Below are 16907 nucleotides of genomic sequence, written 5' to 3'. Positions count from 1 at the left end.
CGCCGGTATCCCTATTCCTATCGCATCTATTACCGCCACAAACGGCTGATATCATAAAGTAAATAACCGCAAGCTTCGCTAGATACCACCGCAACACTCTACCGCATCAATTAAAACGGGCAAATTAAGGTTAACCAGAATTATAATATCAATTATTAACACGATAATCATACCATCGCATCATAGACCACACATGCGGCGCCTAGCCGGCGATGCCTAGCTACACCCACAGGAAGGTTTTCGTGTAACGTAAGCAGACGGTTTAACATGTATGCTAGTTCAGGCTTGATGCGCTCAACCGTCGAACCAGCATTCTAGCACTAATTACGTCCAACAGTGCGAGGAGTAAACAAATAGCAAATAAGCAAAAGTTCTAAAAAACAACATTTAACATAACAGCTTCTGCTGCAAGGGCTAAAGTGCTAAATCTGTCTATATTCGACCATTTGTTCCGTGCCATATGGCAGCATTCAGCATTCCGGTTTGCCAATGAAGACGATAAAGTTTCCAGTGGTATCATCGGTAAACCGTGCTGCCAGAACCGATGTATGGGAGTGACCACATGGAACAAATGAGTTATCTATGAGTTAACTGGATGGAGGTAAGGGAAGAACAAAAACAAAAAAAGAAACAAACAAACCCAACTCCCTCGGACTGGATAAAATCGGATAAAATACTGTGTGCACTTGTTGTTTTTTTTTATTCTGCCTTCTTTTTGTGCTTGCATAACTTTCGTGACAGCGATGATGGTGAAAGCACACCGTACACACACACCAACACAGGCGTGCTAAGCTGAAAGCTTTGGGGTTGAAAAATATCGTGGCTTACCGCAGGGTCGGACAGTTCTGTGAGTAAGCGAGCGGAGCACCCGGCGTTTGTGACACGATACGAAATTAGTGCATACTACCATACGGATCGGATCGATTATGTGCTTAAACATTGAAAAACACTGGCGTGCAGAAAGTTAATCTTGTTTGCAAATGAGATTTGGCGAGCATTTCGTTTTTCATTCTATGTCTTTCTCTCGTTGAAAAATAACTTTTATGTTGCTGTGTGTGTGTGTGTTTTTTTTTCTTTTCAAACAAACCATTAAAAGCAGCATCATGGCATTATTCACGGCATCGTGGCAAACGCTGCATGTCAATTATGTCGCAAACAAAAGCTCGCTAATCTGTTCACTGCTTACTTTGGGCCGAACGTGAAAAGCTCGCGTCTTTTAGGTTGCCATGTTTTCGCTGCTCCGTAGCAACGGAGCCAGGTGACTTCATTTCCTCAGCAACATAAATATTCCCCCCTGGGGAGGAAAGGGAATTTCGGACATTCGGCGGCTACTTCTTCATCGATCGATGTTGTTTCCGTGGCAGTTTTGACATTAGGCGGTAATCCAATAGACTTTATAATCCCATTGAAGTTGGCTTGCCATTCTAGCGGGCCGTCCTATGCTGTATGTGTGTTTTTTTGTTCTTTTGAGTTTTGCTGGTGCTACTTTGCTGCTGTGACAAAAAAGAGTGGGGCAGAGAGTGGAAGATAGCGAAGCACAAATTTCATTTTTCAATTTCCTATTCAATTTCCTTCGCCCGGTGTCTCAGCATGATGTTTCCAGTGTTTTCGCCACCACAGTTGGAGGTTAGTTACTTAGGGCATTTGGGTGTTACATTCTAGCACAGAACTGAAACAGTCGTTCGTATCCCTTAATGCTGTGCTTATCTTTTTCTTCTGCTCCTGCTCCAGTCCATTTACCGCAGCGAGTTCCCGCTATTTCGCTTTTCGGCCGAAGAACGGAAGGACATAATTCAGAAGATTAAATATTATCATATCCGCCTAGGTCAACAGAAATTTGGAATAAAATGTACGGCTATGGAAGAGATTTGTTTTAGATGGAATGTCCGTGAAAAGTTTTTTTTGTTTTGCTCGTTTGTAAGATAATGAGGAAAGTTTTAGTTGTTTACATTCTAAATTGGTCGTTTAATAGTGCCTAACAATTCACTTTCTAGCACATCCTTAAATAAGTCATATAACCGTACCAATCTGTCAAAAATGAGCGAAAAGAGGGCCCTAAGTTACCCTTAGACGCTTTAAACAATAGAACAATTCTAAGAGAAATTAAGGAAATTCCATGTGGGTTATAATAAAACTTTTCATACCTCCTGTCAAACGATAACTTTTATTTCCCGTCCTGAAATATTCCCCAACGTACTTAAACTCAATCGTGCGGTTTTGTTCGTTCTGCAGCGAATAAAAGTGTGCTATATTTTCATGTACTGCTTATGGATCAATTTACAACTTTGGCACGAAAGTAAACTTTCACCCGCACCACCGGAAAAGTACAGTAATGACTATGCTGGGGAGGGAATCTTCAATCATACTCGTTACAAGACGATTGCTGACGCTGACGAGGGTAACTTATGGATGACAGGTTCCAATAAAACTGTGATAAAAATGTATGTGAGCGTTTCTGCGAACTACAATTTTAGTACAAAAGGGTCTTATTCTTTCACCAACTGCAACTCTGTTCCAATCCACGCGGACACAAATTTCGACCGTTGTTGAAGCGTTGATACACAATAGCTCCAGTCGTCCGTACTCGTGATACTGCAGCATCAAAACGCGTAAATGGCTTTTCGATATGACTGCCCACGGTGAATGCATTGCTTTGTTCTAGCAAACTCAATTGTTTCACGTCGGAAACATCGTTCCTTATCTTTGCACTCTGTAAAATTTGCAGCTACGGGATGAATACATACATGGCATGCACTGGAAAAAAGGCACTGAAACGTAAAATACGGAATGTTTACATCCCGCCATAGATTGTGAAACAATGTGCAATGTTTGCTGGCAAACAGCAGTACTCTGTAGCTGTGTAAAAGTAGTAATATCGCATATCTTGTTAGGCAAAGGTCCTACAATTTTGTTACTCTGTTGCGTGTTGATTATGATAAGATCTATGATTAATGCGTCAATGTTCGTTGTGATAAACTGAGACTATTTTTCCGGCTTCTTTTATGAACTTTAATTTTAGTACTAATTCTAGTATGAAGGTAGTGCCTTAAAAAATGTCACAATGTGAAGCACATTTAACGCTAGGAAAACAAATGAATGTGATTACAAAAGGCACTATTCGTCAAACACTGGGCGTCTCCATAGCTCTACTGGCGCAATTACACTGATAGAGGATCTGGTGGTATTTATGTCTTCGCTAGAAAAACCAAAACAATGCAGCTCGCCTGCGAGTGTTTAAAAGTGTTCACCACACCACACTCAAATCGCAAAGCTTCTCATTCTTCTCATTCTCATTCAGCTCTAACCAAACACCAGGCGCCTCCATCGTTAACTTATTCCTTTATTTACTTAATTTTCATTCTATACCTAAATTTGTTGTAATTTCATTGTTTTGTTTTTGTTTGCGTTCTAGATTCATATAAGTATTATTGTCATTTTCTGATGATTTTTCTAACCATACTTTCTTCTACTCGGAAGTGTGACACTAACTATTTTACGCTATGTTACGCCATATTACGAATACAACACTTATACGTCGTTTCAGTATAAAGCTTTTCAAAAATAAATAATACAAAAATTATGTTTGAGTTGCACAAGAAACGAAGCTTTATGAGATCGTTAGGTTTCTCCTAATAATTCGATTAAGGATAAATGGCAATACAGTTTATTATGCTTTGATTTTCCATTACCAAGTGGTGTAAAATATTTATCCTCTTTGTTTAAACTGTAAAACACTCAACACGATACCGTCCTGAACCGCTCTAACAAGTATCATCGCAATTTCCTGTAACAACAAACTTCTACCGATACCCGAAATCATGGAAGCAAAGAATATTTGAAATAGCAATCTTACCATGTGTCTTTGTTTGCTCAGGTCGTCCCTTTGGTTCCACTCCGTTGCGGGTTTTCTACATAAACCAAAATATCAACACCCGTGAAGTTCATTTCAGATCATCTATCTTCAGACACAAGTTTACTGATAGTTATTGTAATCTTATAAAGCCTTCCCGGAACGTTCGTTTGTGGAGAGTATTAAAACGAAACGTATGCCACATCACAAACAACTCAACCAAACCAAAAAAAAGTAAGCTGCTTTCGTTTCCTATTCTCTATTTGCAACATACTGTATAGGAATACCTTACGAGATATCCGCAAAAGAAATACACACCCCCACGGCCGTGCGCACATGGCGAAGAAATGCGATAAGAGAAAAGGAACATTTTCCGGCTTTGGGTAAAAAAAGAAAAAACCTGGTAAATAATAGGCAACCAGCCAAACAGGGCAAGCGATCCTGCCAGCTCTCGATTTTCCCAGCGCTTTATCGTGGCCCTTATCTCGTAAGCGGCCGGGTACCGGAGTGCCCCCATGGTAGATTCCATGCATGTGTAATGAATACAAAATTGACGGATTTTGATCCACCCGAAAATTCTAATTTAGATAGCTGCATCGTAAGGGTTGGCACCGTCGGGTACCTTTTTGGAGGTTTTCCTTCTCGCAAATTCCTTTCATCCTTACATGTGTGTGTGTGTGTGTGCAAGGTCGGACTAGGCATCAGCATCTATAACTCAGACCAAGAGTTCGGTGCGATGCTTTCACCTACGCCACACGTTCTCCCGTTGGTTGGCACCGTCCACCAACATCACCTCCGAAACCATTGTCAAGTGCAGCGAAAGGCGGACAAATTTGCTCCTAATATTTTATCCACTTTGGCTCGGGTGCCTGCCGAGTGGCGGGGGGAGTGGAATTTCGTCGCACTACTACTACATCCGGTACGGCGAAAGGGTCTCAGTTGACCCAAATTCCAGAGCGGAGCGCACGGGTACATTTGGACCGGTCCGGTGTCCTTTTTAGACGACGAAACAAGAAACTTACACTATTCGCAAAAGGTCACTCAATGTTTAGCCGTTTTGTAGCCGATAAGTAGGGCCGATGGTGGCCGTATCCGATGATCGCCCGGCCGGGCCCAATCCATGGGATCGGGCAAGGTATCGAGTGTTCAATTTATGTAACAAGGTCTAGGGCAAGTAAATACAAACTTTTGCATAGTTTCGGGTAAAGTTTCTTCGAACCGAGAGCGCCACCTTCGCAAACATGATTGCATCCGTGTTCGAGAGAGATGCCGTTTTTCCCACCGACCAACCTGGTCTTTCACCATCGTTAGTCCATCGTTTCCATCGGCGTTCGGGTTGTTGTTCGGTGGGGGAGGTTTTAGTATTTATTGCGCCCGGGAATTTGCTTACATAAGTACATTCCGTACGCTCGCCGTGCCCGAATGTGGGGCCGCGAATGTGAAAAGCATTGCCGAAATCCCTTACATCCTTGCATCACTTGCCAAGCACCTGCCGAGAGCGAAGAATTTTCGCCACGTCATGAAGTCCTGCAGCACGGTGGAACACAACACGGTCGGGCACTCCAACGCGTATTAGTCGAGCGTCTCAACACAGCAGAACCTTAAGGCCCCCTGGTAGCTTTCGAGTGTGCGAGATAAGTCTTTCATTTACGGTTCATCCTTTTGTCCTCTGCTAGCTATCGGACGTTCCGGTACGATAAAATAAAAACCGTGTGTTCGGCGTGCATCGACTGTCATTAAATGGAGACGTCAACCCTTATGGGAGGGCTCGTGGGCATATAAAGAGGATTTTGAAATTGAGATACATCTTTCGGAAAATTGAACTTATTGCTGATGGAGAAACTATTTGCAACGGACGTAAATAAAAAATAAACAGAAATAAAACGAATTCAACACACTCGAACAATACCAAAACAAACGAACACAAAATGGAGAAAGGGATCACATTTTCCAGTTGCCTTCCCAATGTCAAATGATGTTCTCGAATCGTTCACCAGCAAAAAGCAACACACACACACACACACAGCAGGAAATCGGTTTACAACTGATGTAACTTTTTGTTGGTGTTGTTATTTCATTTTCCAATAGCATTTAAAAAAAAAAACAACAATTCCACGCTCCGGTACGCCCTTTTCTCCCTTCTCCCGGGTACGGAAGGATGGACCGGCGTTCGAACCTTTAACCTTTCCGCAATCAAGCATCTTGATTTCCGATGCGCCTGGATGAAGATGTTCTGGACCGTGTGTTCCAGCACCAGGCATTCATTTCACAAACCGGAGAAGGTGAATTTTTGATTGGATGGCACCAATGCGGAACAGTGCGTATAAAACATGACAAAAGGTTTATTCCCCCGTACGGAAATCAATAACCTTTCGGTGCAATATCCTTCTTTCATACGTCTGAGCGAGTGTTTCCGACAATTTTTTTTTCGGATTTTGTTTTTTTTTTCTGGTAATAAAATTAAATTCCTTTTGAAGCGAACGAATCGATGCTAATGACATGATTACATCAAGTGATTAAGATAAACTCGTCACCGTGTTTCGGTAAGGATCGTCACGTTCCAATCAGCGGACGGTCGGGAATGGCTGAATGTGAAAATAACTAGTAATCAAATACCATCCGTACCATGTGCTGCGAAAGGTTATTGTGGTGGTTGTGTCGTTTCCGGTCTTACCCGCCACACGTTTTGCATACCATAAGGGCGTTAATTCAATACGATTGATTCCCATCGACCGAGTGAATGAATTAATGATACCAAAGGCCACATGGACAATTAGCAATCGCTCTGCAATGAACGGCTTTTTTTCATCCAATTACGATGCGGTCGGGTCAAATGGTTAGTTAGTTAGTTGGGTGCAAATTATGTGCAATGAATGGGAAAGCATGTCGGTTGAATGTTCATCCCATTCTACGGCTCCACCTGACGGCCAGCGGTGATAATCGCCCGATAATGGTCGTAGCTTTAGCGAAAAATTGCTTGAAAAGGCGTGCGACCCCGACCCCTTTGCTGTTAGCATCGCTGCGAAAAAGGTGAAATCAATAAAACGGGGCTCGTGTGCTACATGCTAGTTCTACGGTTTTTGCCGGTGTGACCAAAACCCGAGCGTCATATGTTGGGCGTTTTGGCAAAGTTTTGTTTATTCGTAGACTGGCAGCATAAGGTTCGAAAATTGGGCAACGTTTTCCATCCGAAAATTTGATAACCCGATGTAGGATGTGGGATGTTGCAGGATAGAAGCAGAAGATAATACAAATTAAAGTATGCCCTCCAGCTTGGAGAACGTTTTAACATTTTAGCTATTCGTTTAACAGCCGAGCAAAATGCATTATTAAGAGATTTTAAGTGCTGTCAGTGGAACAAGATGTACATTCGGTGTCCATTTTTTCATTCCGCTGCCAGGTGTCCGAGGTAGACTGCGTGGAATTAACCTTCCACGAAACATAATAAAGGTTGAAATGAACAAAACAAAACAAAAAACAAATCATAAAATGGGTTGTGATGTACAATATGCATTAACGACGACTTTTTTTCGTCTATTCTTTGAACCTTCCATGAACTCTATCATCCGTTTGGTCTGGAGATTGTGCTAGATAATTATGACGTGTAATACCAACGGTGCGCCGGTCAAAAACGTTGAAACATGAAAACATTGAAAACCGGTTGAAAACATTTACTATTTTAACTAAGTTTGTAGTAACAAACAAATAAATAAGAATTTGAAATTATGTGTACAAAAATGTACCAATGCATAGATAAATAACCACACAAGTGAGCAAATTTCCTTAAATCAAATGAAGAAAAGAAGAAATGAATAAATGAGGAAATAATAACATGAATAAACCAATTAGTTAATGAATAAATAAATAAAGTAACATTCGTTTGTTACCAAATTACAAACCATATAAAACCAAAAAGAAACAAAAAACTTGTCTTACCTGTGTTTGGATTAGATACAAATAGGTGTGTAAAAGTATACACAGTGCAGAATGTTCGAAAGATCAAAGGTACGTTGGAACAAGCCACCGATTGCCGTACTAATCTTTCACGTTCCCAACCCTTTTGATAACGGGTCGCGCTTTGATTCCCAACCCACACCCCGGGAGAAGGGGGGGTCGTCGATCCGGTTGCAGGCGAAAAGTGGGCGGCATCCAATTGGCATATTAATTCTCGGCGATAGAAATTCTTCGAACCACTCGTGCTGCTGACGGCACTTCGGTGCGGGTTTGTGCGCAACGAAGTGGAAACGTGAGCTACGGTCGTGAAATGCGCCGCAAGCTGTTTACGGTCCTCAACGTGATAAGAATCCCACGTCCTTTAATTTGATTACGAGATCTAGCTGTATAAGTATTGCACTAATTATTCGCCGGGGTGCTGAAACCAGTGACCGGTTGGTTTATCTCAAGTGTTATTAACCTCACCAATGCATTAGTGTTTCGCATGAGGAGCTAGTAGAGAATTTGATAAAATGTTGTTAAAATGTTAGACTGCTCGTTATAAACACTTCTTCAGCTGGTGGTCATTTTAAGCACCGAGTATCTACGACTCCACTCAATGATCGGGAAGTACCTGACTACCTTTGCCTATCAAGTTAGTTCTCCGAACTGCCACAAGAGCCTCAACTACGTGTTTCGTGAAAATTTAAATATTTTACATTACCAGCATCACTGACGATGGATAGCGCAGAACAATTGTTAAGTATCACTGGTTGCCTAGTAAGCTTGTTCTAGGTAGTACTCCACAGGAGAGTGAGCAAACTTTCAAACTACGTGTTTCACAACAAAAATTCAACTTAACATTTTATATTGCCAGCAGCTCTAAGAAAGAATGTGCGTGGAACTTCCACGGAAAACAAAAGCCAAGATGTTGAATGAATGTTTGAATTACATTTAGAAACTCGTTTCATGTATGAAGATATTTTACACTTTTTTCCCCACATTAAAGCAAGCGATCATCTACATGCTACTCAGAACATTATTCGGGTTTTGTTGTGCGCACCATGGCCGTAAGACATTTTATTAAATCTATCCACAATATGCCCCGCACGCTCGCACAGCGTACGTACGTAGCTTTATTTATATGCAATCGAATTTCGTACCAATTTATTAAAAAAATGGCAACTGCCAAAGGTGGGCCACTACCGGTGGCGGAAACTTCCCGGCACCGAAGAATGGCACGCGCCACCATACCACCAAACTGCCGGGCGTGCCCGGCAGAAACATTCCCTTTCTCTTAAAACCGTCCCCGTGTTGGGAGACACGATAATGCATGATAAGCAGAACGATTGCTTATGGCCTGCCAACCGTGTGTTCTTTTCCTTTTCCCGTTTTCTTTGTGTTCTTTGGGTGTAGGTGTGTGTGTGTGTGTTCGTCGCGTTTACCGGTGGCCCCAAAATAATAGTCCGAAGGGCTCATCAATATTCATGCGGCGTCAAATGGTGGTTGTGCAGGAGGGCATAGATAATGCCTTCAGTTTCAGTCGTTTCCACCGCACGGTGACGAGCACTAGACAGCCATTATACGACGTTTCGGAGTATCCGAAGCGCACGGCGTTGACGTTCACACCACGGGCCATCGCGAATACGTCCGTTCGGTTCTTGCAGTAATCACTTCCATCGCGCGCCCAGGACTCATTATTACGTCCCACTGAAGGGAAATATTCTCCAGCATTCTGATTAACATTGAATGGTACCGTCGAGCTCTATGGTTTCCAAGTATGCGGGACCGGTACTGGAATGCGTGCTCACGGGAAGATGTGATTACCATGTTGCGTAAATGCAAAATTACTTTATACACTCGAATGCGTCCCGAGGCTTAATTTTCCTATGCTCATTATTTCTCGTGCAACTCCCACAGCCGATTAGCGTTAATCGGTACGATCAAACCGGTACGAGCAAAAGATCATTTACGCTTCGCCGAAATGTCACCATTCATTAATGTGATCTTATCTTTCGTGTCGGTACAGTTAAAAACGGAGCAATAAATGAATATTAATTGCAAATTGTTTCACACCAATATTTCCTGGGTAGTCGAGTTCTAGGTGGAAAATTTGGAACTGTTGCTAGATTTTGTTAAAATTAAAGTGTAACGTATCGGGGTACATCTAGAATTCCTCTATTCTGCTACAATGTATCCAATGTATTTACCAATCAAGTTAAAGTTTAAAAAATACTGGAACGGAGGGAACTTTGCACAACATTGATTCTGGAATCACGAGATTTATAAAAAATCGGAAAGATTGATTTCGACACATTTCAGGTCAAAACGCTGTATTATTAAAATACACTTCACATTTCAATTTAATTGTGCTTTAATTGTGCTTGGGGCATTCTTTTGTTTCTTTCCTTTCCTTCGTCAAAAACAGCAGGCTGTGGGTTGGGTTGTGTCAGCAAACAACAACGAAAAAAAATCCCAAAATGATTACTTTTCTATCGCAAAAGCACACCACATTGAGCGACGCTACCATGACAATTAAAACTGTCTGCTTTGTCGAATTGTTTACCCGCGCCGGATCGCAACCAAAACAAATTGAGACCACCAATGCCAAAGCGGTGCCGCGGGAAAGAAATTGTGGCAGGAGTTTCCAGCTGCTAGCAAAAAAAAAACAAACAAACAAGCCACGCTGGGAGACGAACCTGGTGGTTTAAGTGCATTTTTTATGGTTTCCCGCTGCCGGCACTGCATACGAGCCGAGTAATTAACTTTCATTCCACCCACAATGGCAATGAAAACGAGGCGGCCCTTAACGCAACACGGCACAGCGTACGGTACGGCAGTAAACCATCTCCAGACAGCTTAATCCCGCGCGGAAAACGGCCAAACAGATAAAACACGTAACTCGTAACCAAACGCCATTGCTGCACCATTTTGCAATCCACGATCGGCGATGGCCGCGCGTGAACGGGTAATGAAAAAGATTGAAGCGAATGAGATATTGCGAGCCGAATGTATCAAACCGAAATTTATTATGCACGTACCCGGTTTGGCCAATGGAATAAAAAGGTAGCAGGGATTATCGCAATCCTATGGAAATTATGTAACGTTTTGTATGTGTGTGTGAGTGCGTTTGAATGCTTTACTATCGATGGATGGATAATCCATACTTTATGGTGTGGCTCGGTACAAATTGATTGCAAATGGCGCTGGTTTTATTTATGCGCATTGGCCAAGAATTGTTTCTATTGTTTCCCTTATGTTCATAAATCGAAACATTTACGCGTTGGTTAAGGTTTTTGATTGGGAGAGATTTGTAAAAATAGAAGATTTATTTCTCTTGCTACCACTTAATCCAAGCATTATTTGGCGATACGACCGAGAAAACTATTGCTTTAATCAGATTTAAAGTTGAACCCCTGCATCTCAGGAGGCGGCCTTCATTACACAATAAGCAATACCTTCCTTACATGAACTTACGTAACCGCAACACACACACCAAGATGGAAGGTCCCATCAATGTTTTAAAATCCTTTTCCCGCAACCGTAACTTTGCGAGTTATTGTTCTCGTCGGGTGAACACGCGGGTGTTTGCGGAGTTTATCGGAAAAGCCCCGAATGATCCGTACCGATGGTGCACGATACGCATCGAAACTTTGCGGCAAACGATAGCGGTTTTGTGCTGGGGCGGGAGTTTGGGCAAAAAGTTGTTAGCATCGATAGGCAGATTAAGACACTATGTGAAAAGTTTGCGTGTGTGTCGCCGAGATTTGGGTGCCACTGTATGCTACCTTAACGATGTGCGGTGCAGAAAGTTAAGTGAGGGTTAGCATTCGGCGGCTACAAACTTTACAGCCACGCCGCCCGTAATGATTGGGAGCTTTCGGTGAAGGGATAAAACCGCGAACTAAATGAGACATTACAAGCGTCGCATATGCAAGCGAAACCGGTAAACCAAAACACGATACAGGGGAATTTACTGCAAATGGAAAAGAAAACAGTTGAGTGATTTGAGGTTTTTAAAATACGAAGAATTTGTTTGGGTTAGTCAACATTTAAAACATCTTATAAAACTCGTTATTGTTGTTGCATAGACTGAGGAATTTGAAGTGATTTGAAAACTTTCAAAATAAAGTAACATAACACATGTAACAGAGGTACACACAACCCATCGAAATTGTCTAATATTTCACCATTCTAATACCCTCTTCTACCGAAATGGTAAAAGCAAATCCCTATCCCACACAATAGGGCATTGTAACGTGTAAGTAGCTATCCATGCGTATGTTATTTATGGAAGCTGTTGAATGCGTTTTTTTTCGGTTAGAAATTGCCGCTTCTATTGACCCTTTGTAGGAAATTTTACGATTTTGTCGTGCGTTGTGCTGTTGTATTTCTTTCGGTCTCGTGGTTAAAGGTGCATACTGTGGAAGAAGTGGACCTGTGACAAGCTTATTTTATGAGTGGTCTAAGTGCTTACTTATATTATTTATATACTATGACAAAAGTAAAACTTTCACAGTGCCGACTTCGTATTTGGTGCTGTTTTTTCCTTTACTTAAACGTTTTTTGAAAGGCAAATGATTAATGGTACGCATATTTTGTTAAAAACTTTGTTTTATCAGTTCAATTCATTATAAGAAACATTCTATCAAATTGGCTGGTAAAATTAAGTTTTGTGCTACTTGCCTTCTAATTGGCCCTTTCACCATGGCCTTTAGACCGAAAAGTTGTGGAAAAAGTCTACGCGTTATAAGCTTATTAGCATTATCAACTCAGTGACAGGAACCAGAAAATCCCCGTCTCGTACCATGGTAATACCTCGCTAAAGTAGAAGAGTAAAAGATGTTGTTTACATATCGAGCGAAAAGGTTCCTTCCCTATGAAGGGTCATTTCCTGAAACAATTTAACTTTCGATTTGTGTTTGTGAAGATTCAAGTGTTGAGTTTCTCATTCGCTTTTGACTATTAATATTTTGCTCTTGATGTTTATTATATGGAAAATGTTTTAAAATTACCTTCATCTTCAATGAGTACAATTTTCTTAATTAATTACGATTCTGGTGGTCATATAAGTGAGTTAAATTACTCATAACTAAATAGCTTCCGTCTGTTCATTTTCAACGGACCCTAACCCGCTACCAATAGGTGTCCTACGAATTGTAATTGGTTTCCAGTATATAAACACCGTTGATACAGGAAACTCTTCCATGTTCAAACCGTACCAAACCGAAGCTTGCCTGCGCTTTGTTTTATTCATTACCATTTTCCTCGGGACACATAATAGGCTGGCAGTGGTTCACACAACTCGCTCCATAGTATCGAGCTGAGTTGCAAAAGCATGCCGGAAGTCCTGTAACGACCTGAAATCCGTCGTTCTCCGTATGGGACGGAAGCAATGCATCAAACATTTACGCCAATGCCACACTAGATCAGTCCGGTTGCTTCCGTGCTGGCAGGCCGTTACACGATCGTACACTTGCGCCGCCTAGGTCCAAACGCCACCGACCGTCAATTCACCCGGGATGGTGCAATACACCAAATAAAGCTTTATTAATTGTAAACCCACGGGAGGTGGGCCGCATCAAAGTGGTGCGTCCGGATACACGACAGCAGTTGATTGATGTTCACAGGAAGCCATCAGCGATAAATTGGTTGCTATCATGTGCAGCGTGACGTTTAGGACAGGTATACAACGTCCTGTTGGCGATTCCAAGCCCCAATGAAGGTTGTCATTTAAGAAGGCGAAAGAGTGAGAGAGAGAAAGAAGAAAGAGGATAGAAAAAATATTTCTTCACATCCTTTTCGGTATGCTTAATCCTACCACTCAATCAACATACCTCTCTATGATAGACAAATTATTTATCTACCAACACAAACAACCAACAATTCAGCTTTTTCTCCCTGGTTTGCAGTGCCTTATTTGTAAAATATTAATAGGGAAACATGTTTAAACTGCGGGATGCAGGATAAATATTAAACTGTGCCACCGAATGTCTGCCAAGCCGGGGCAAATATGCACGCAACCGTATCGCTTCACGGTCGGTCGGTAAGAGCGCCGAAATTGGTGTTTACTTTCCGCGTCGATGAGGTCAAATGTTTTCTGATTGTTTTGTACGGGGGAATGGGGGGGAGGTAAGCCACAGACAAAACACGGAACCCTGTTTTGTGCTCGCTGGCTGCAAAAACCATTCGAGCGAAAATACCCACCAGGGTCCAAGGTACACCAACGGTGGGGCCCCTACGTATTATAATTACACCCGAAACGATTGTTCCGGTAGGTTTACTTTACATCCCAAACCATTTTGGGGTTTTGCTGGTTTACCGCCCGCCATTACGACGTTCGCTGGCAGTTCATTTGCTGGTGGTGGTGATCATTTTTCACTCGGAATTCATATCCGACGGTTTGGTGCGTGGGCGAACGGCGGTGAATTGAAACGCATTGAAGCGCGACGGTAAAGTCTTCAAGCCATTCTCGATCCTCTTAATACAGCCACTTCAATCAGCCGGAGGGTATTGAACTCGGTTGTTTGTGTGTTCCTTTTTTTTATTTTGTTTAGATTATCCGACCATTGCTGTCTATCGTACGGGTGGAAGCTTCGTTCGAACGGTATAATCTAGTAACCAATTTTTAATGATGGATTAAAGGGCTTCCTTAAAGAATAACAACCCAACACAGTTCGACAAGCCGTGCTTTAAGCTCCATCACGCTAGTAACTCGTGGATCTTCATATGTCTTTGTCTATGTGTAAATTGAATAACCTTAAAAAATCGTGACGAATATTTGATTTTTCCGAACCTTATCAAATCCATGTAAAATTTTCTCTTTACTCCCGGGAGAGTACAAATAATCGATTGAGCTTTGTCCTGTAAAAGAATTGATACGTAAACGAACCCCTTGCCGGTGACATTCGTTGACAGTTTAATTGCCGCATATCAAACGTAACGAATTGGGTGCAAGCACTGATCAGCCATATGCATGAGCCGAGGGCTATATCCGTTTTTGCTGCCGTCCACCTGCTTAAAATGGCTTCCCATCACCAGCACAAGCATCAGTCTCAGCGAAACGTCTCAACGCATCAATCATGCTAAAAGCCGCTCAAACCGTTGACTTTTTCCGCGTCCAATCATTCTGCCTAAGGGCGATTGGTATTACTCGACGGGAAACGGGCGCGGACAGTGCGCTGTACGCGTTTAGCTTCTTCACCGTGCTCGTCATGAAGCTGGGCACGGTACTGTTCGCCGCCAAACACATCGACGAAATCATGCTGCTGTGCGACTGCTTGGGACCGACCTGTACCGCCTACCTTGGGCTGGTGCGCCAGTACAATCTACGCCTCCACCGGACCGCCATTTGGGGCATCGTGGACGAGCTGGACGCGCTCAAGCGTACGCTCCAGCCCAACGAAGTCCGGATCGTACGAAGGTATAACCGCATCGACCGATTCCTTGCGTGGGCTTATTTGATTACCGCCATGTCCACCGGCGTGCTGTTCGTGGGTGCTGCCCTCGTGCTGGTCGTCCTGTCCGAGCAAGCGGACTGGAAACTGCCACTGCTGATGGAGTAAGTTCCAGTGTTTTGCCATTTCCTTTTCGAGCCACGACGAACCGTAAGCTTCCATATTCTTCTGCGCTTCTTCCCACCATCCGGACAGCTTCCCACTCGATATGAAACATCCGGTGACCTTTACGATTTTCTTTGTCTGGTGCAGCGTAGCCATATTCTGGGTCGTGCTGGATTGTGTCGCTTGCGATGCTACGTTCGGTACGTTTTCCTCCTGCCTGGTGGCACACTTTGCCATCATACAGCACCGGTTCGAGAACCTGCAGTTCGATACGGCCGGTAACGGCCAGCTCGGGATGCTCATCGAGTACCATAAGCACATACTGCATTTGGCCGATCGTGTCATCGGTGCGTACAAGCACGTCATCCTGAATCAACTGCTCATCTCGTCGATACTGCTGTGCATGCTCGGGTTCCAGCTGGTCATTTCGGCCGGCACGACCATTATGGTGGTGTATGTAGCGTACGGGACGGCCATCACTATACAGGTTACCTACTATTGCTACTACGGGTCGCAGCTTTACCATGAGGTAAATGAAATATTTCACCCGATTTTGTGATTTTCTGACTTAACACATTTCACGTCTGCAACAACGGTTCGATTCCAGAGCACCCTGGTGCACGATGCGGTGTACAAAAGCAACTGGTACGAGGCGGATGTACGCACGCAAAAAATGTTGATCAACTGCATGATGCGAGCGAACAAACCGGTGAACGCAAAGTCAGGATTTACCGAGGCATCGCTGCCTACGTTGAAGGCGGTACGGTATATCTTGCCCGATCACAAGCATATGAGCGTCGGTATTTGATTCCACTGTATTTTACAGATTTTAAACTCCGCTGGATCGTACGTAGCGCTGCTTATGTCGCTGATGGAGTAGTATGTCTGCATTCATGGGGAATACTGTAGGTGTTATCAATGTTTTACTTTTCATTCCGTTGTTTCGTGAGCTCGCTGGTTGGTTGTGTCTTGCAGAAGCACCGCTAAAGATGTGCAATCATGTGTTAAAATTCCTCAAACTCCGTGGGATTACTCGGAAACCAGAGAGGCCGAATTCTAAATCTTTAAGACGAATGATTGTGAATTTTTGTTTTAAAGATTCGTAAATCATTTGAGATTAAAGACAAACCACAGGCACATGAATCTCTAAAGATTCTTTAAATTGCTGTAGTCAAGTTAAGACAATGTCATGAAACATAAATTAGAAATGCTGATAAATTTAAAGCTTTTAAGGCCCAATAAAGCCCGTTTCACATCGCATAAATGCAAGAATTTCCAGAGATTCAAAAAGCTTTGAGGATTCCAGAACCTGAAGAAATTCTTAATACTTCAGAGCTTCTTATATCTTTTGCGAATCGGCGCTTGTATGACTCGTCCCGCAAGCTGCACAAGAATGACACTTCTGGAAATCGTGGAGTTATCCAAACAGAATTTGAATAATATTAAGTGTTGTTAAGGTTGCAATGAATTATGCCAATGGAATCACAGCTTAATGTGCTTGTTCAGTCAGTTCAGTTCAGATTGCTTGTGATCAAACTTTTGTCGGTATAATAATACTAAAA

General features: G+C 42.7%; 1 protein-coding gene across 1 annotated transcript; it reads left to right on the top strand.

Annotated features, from left to right (window-relative positions):
* The first annotated feature begins 14865 nt into the window (after window positions 1-14865).
* LOC128713124 (odorant receptor 82a-like) lies at window positions 14866-16225 on the top strand. Its single transcript, XM_053807987.1, has 4 exons — window positions 14866-15344; window positions 15436-15874; window positions 15953-16105; window positions 16172-16225. Exons 1-4 carry the CDS (start codon window positions 14866-14868, stop codon window positions 16223-16225), a joined length of 1125 nt encoding a protein of 374 aa, XP_053663962.1.
* Window positions 16226-16907: the final 682 nt, after the last annotated feature.

The sequence above is a fragment of the Anopheles marshallii genome, chromosome 3 (assembly GCF_943734725.1).
Source record: "Anopheles marshallii chromosome 3, idAnoMarsDA_429_01, whole genome shotgun sequence".
Taxonomy (NCBI): Eukaryota; Metazoa; Arthropoda; class Insecta; order Diptera; family Culicidae; genus Anopheles; species Anopheles marshallii.
The sequence above is the reverse complement of the archived record's forward strand: the minus strand, read 5'-3'. Positions and strand labels throughout refer to the sequence as shown.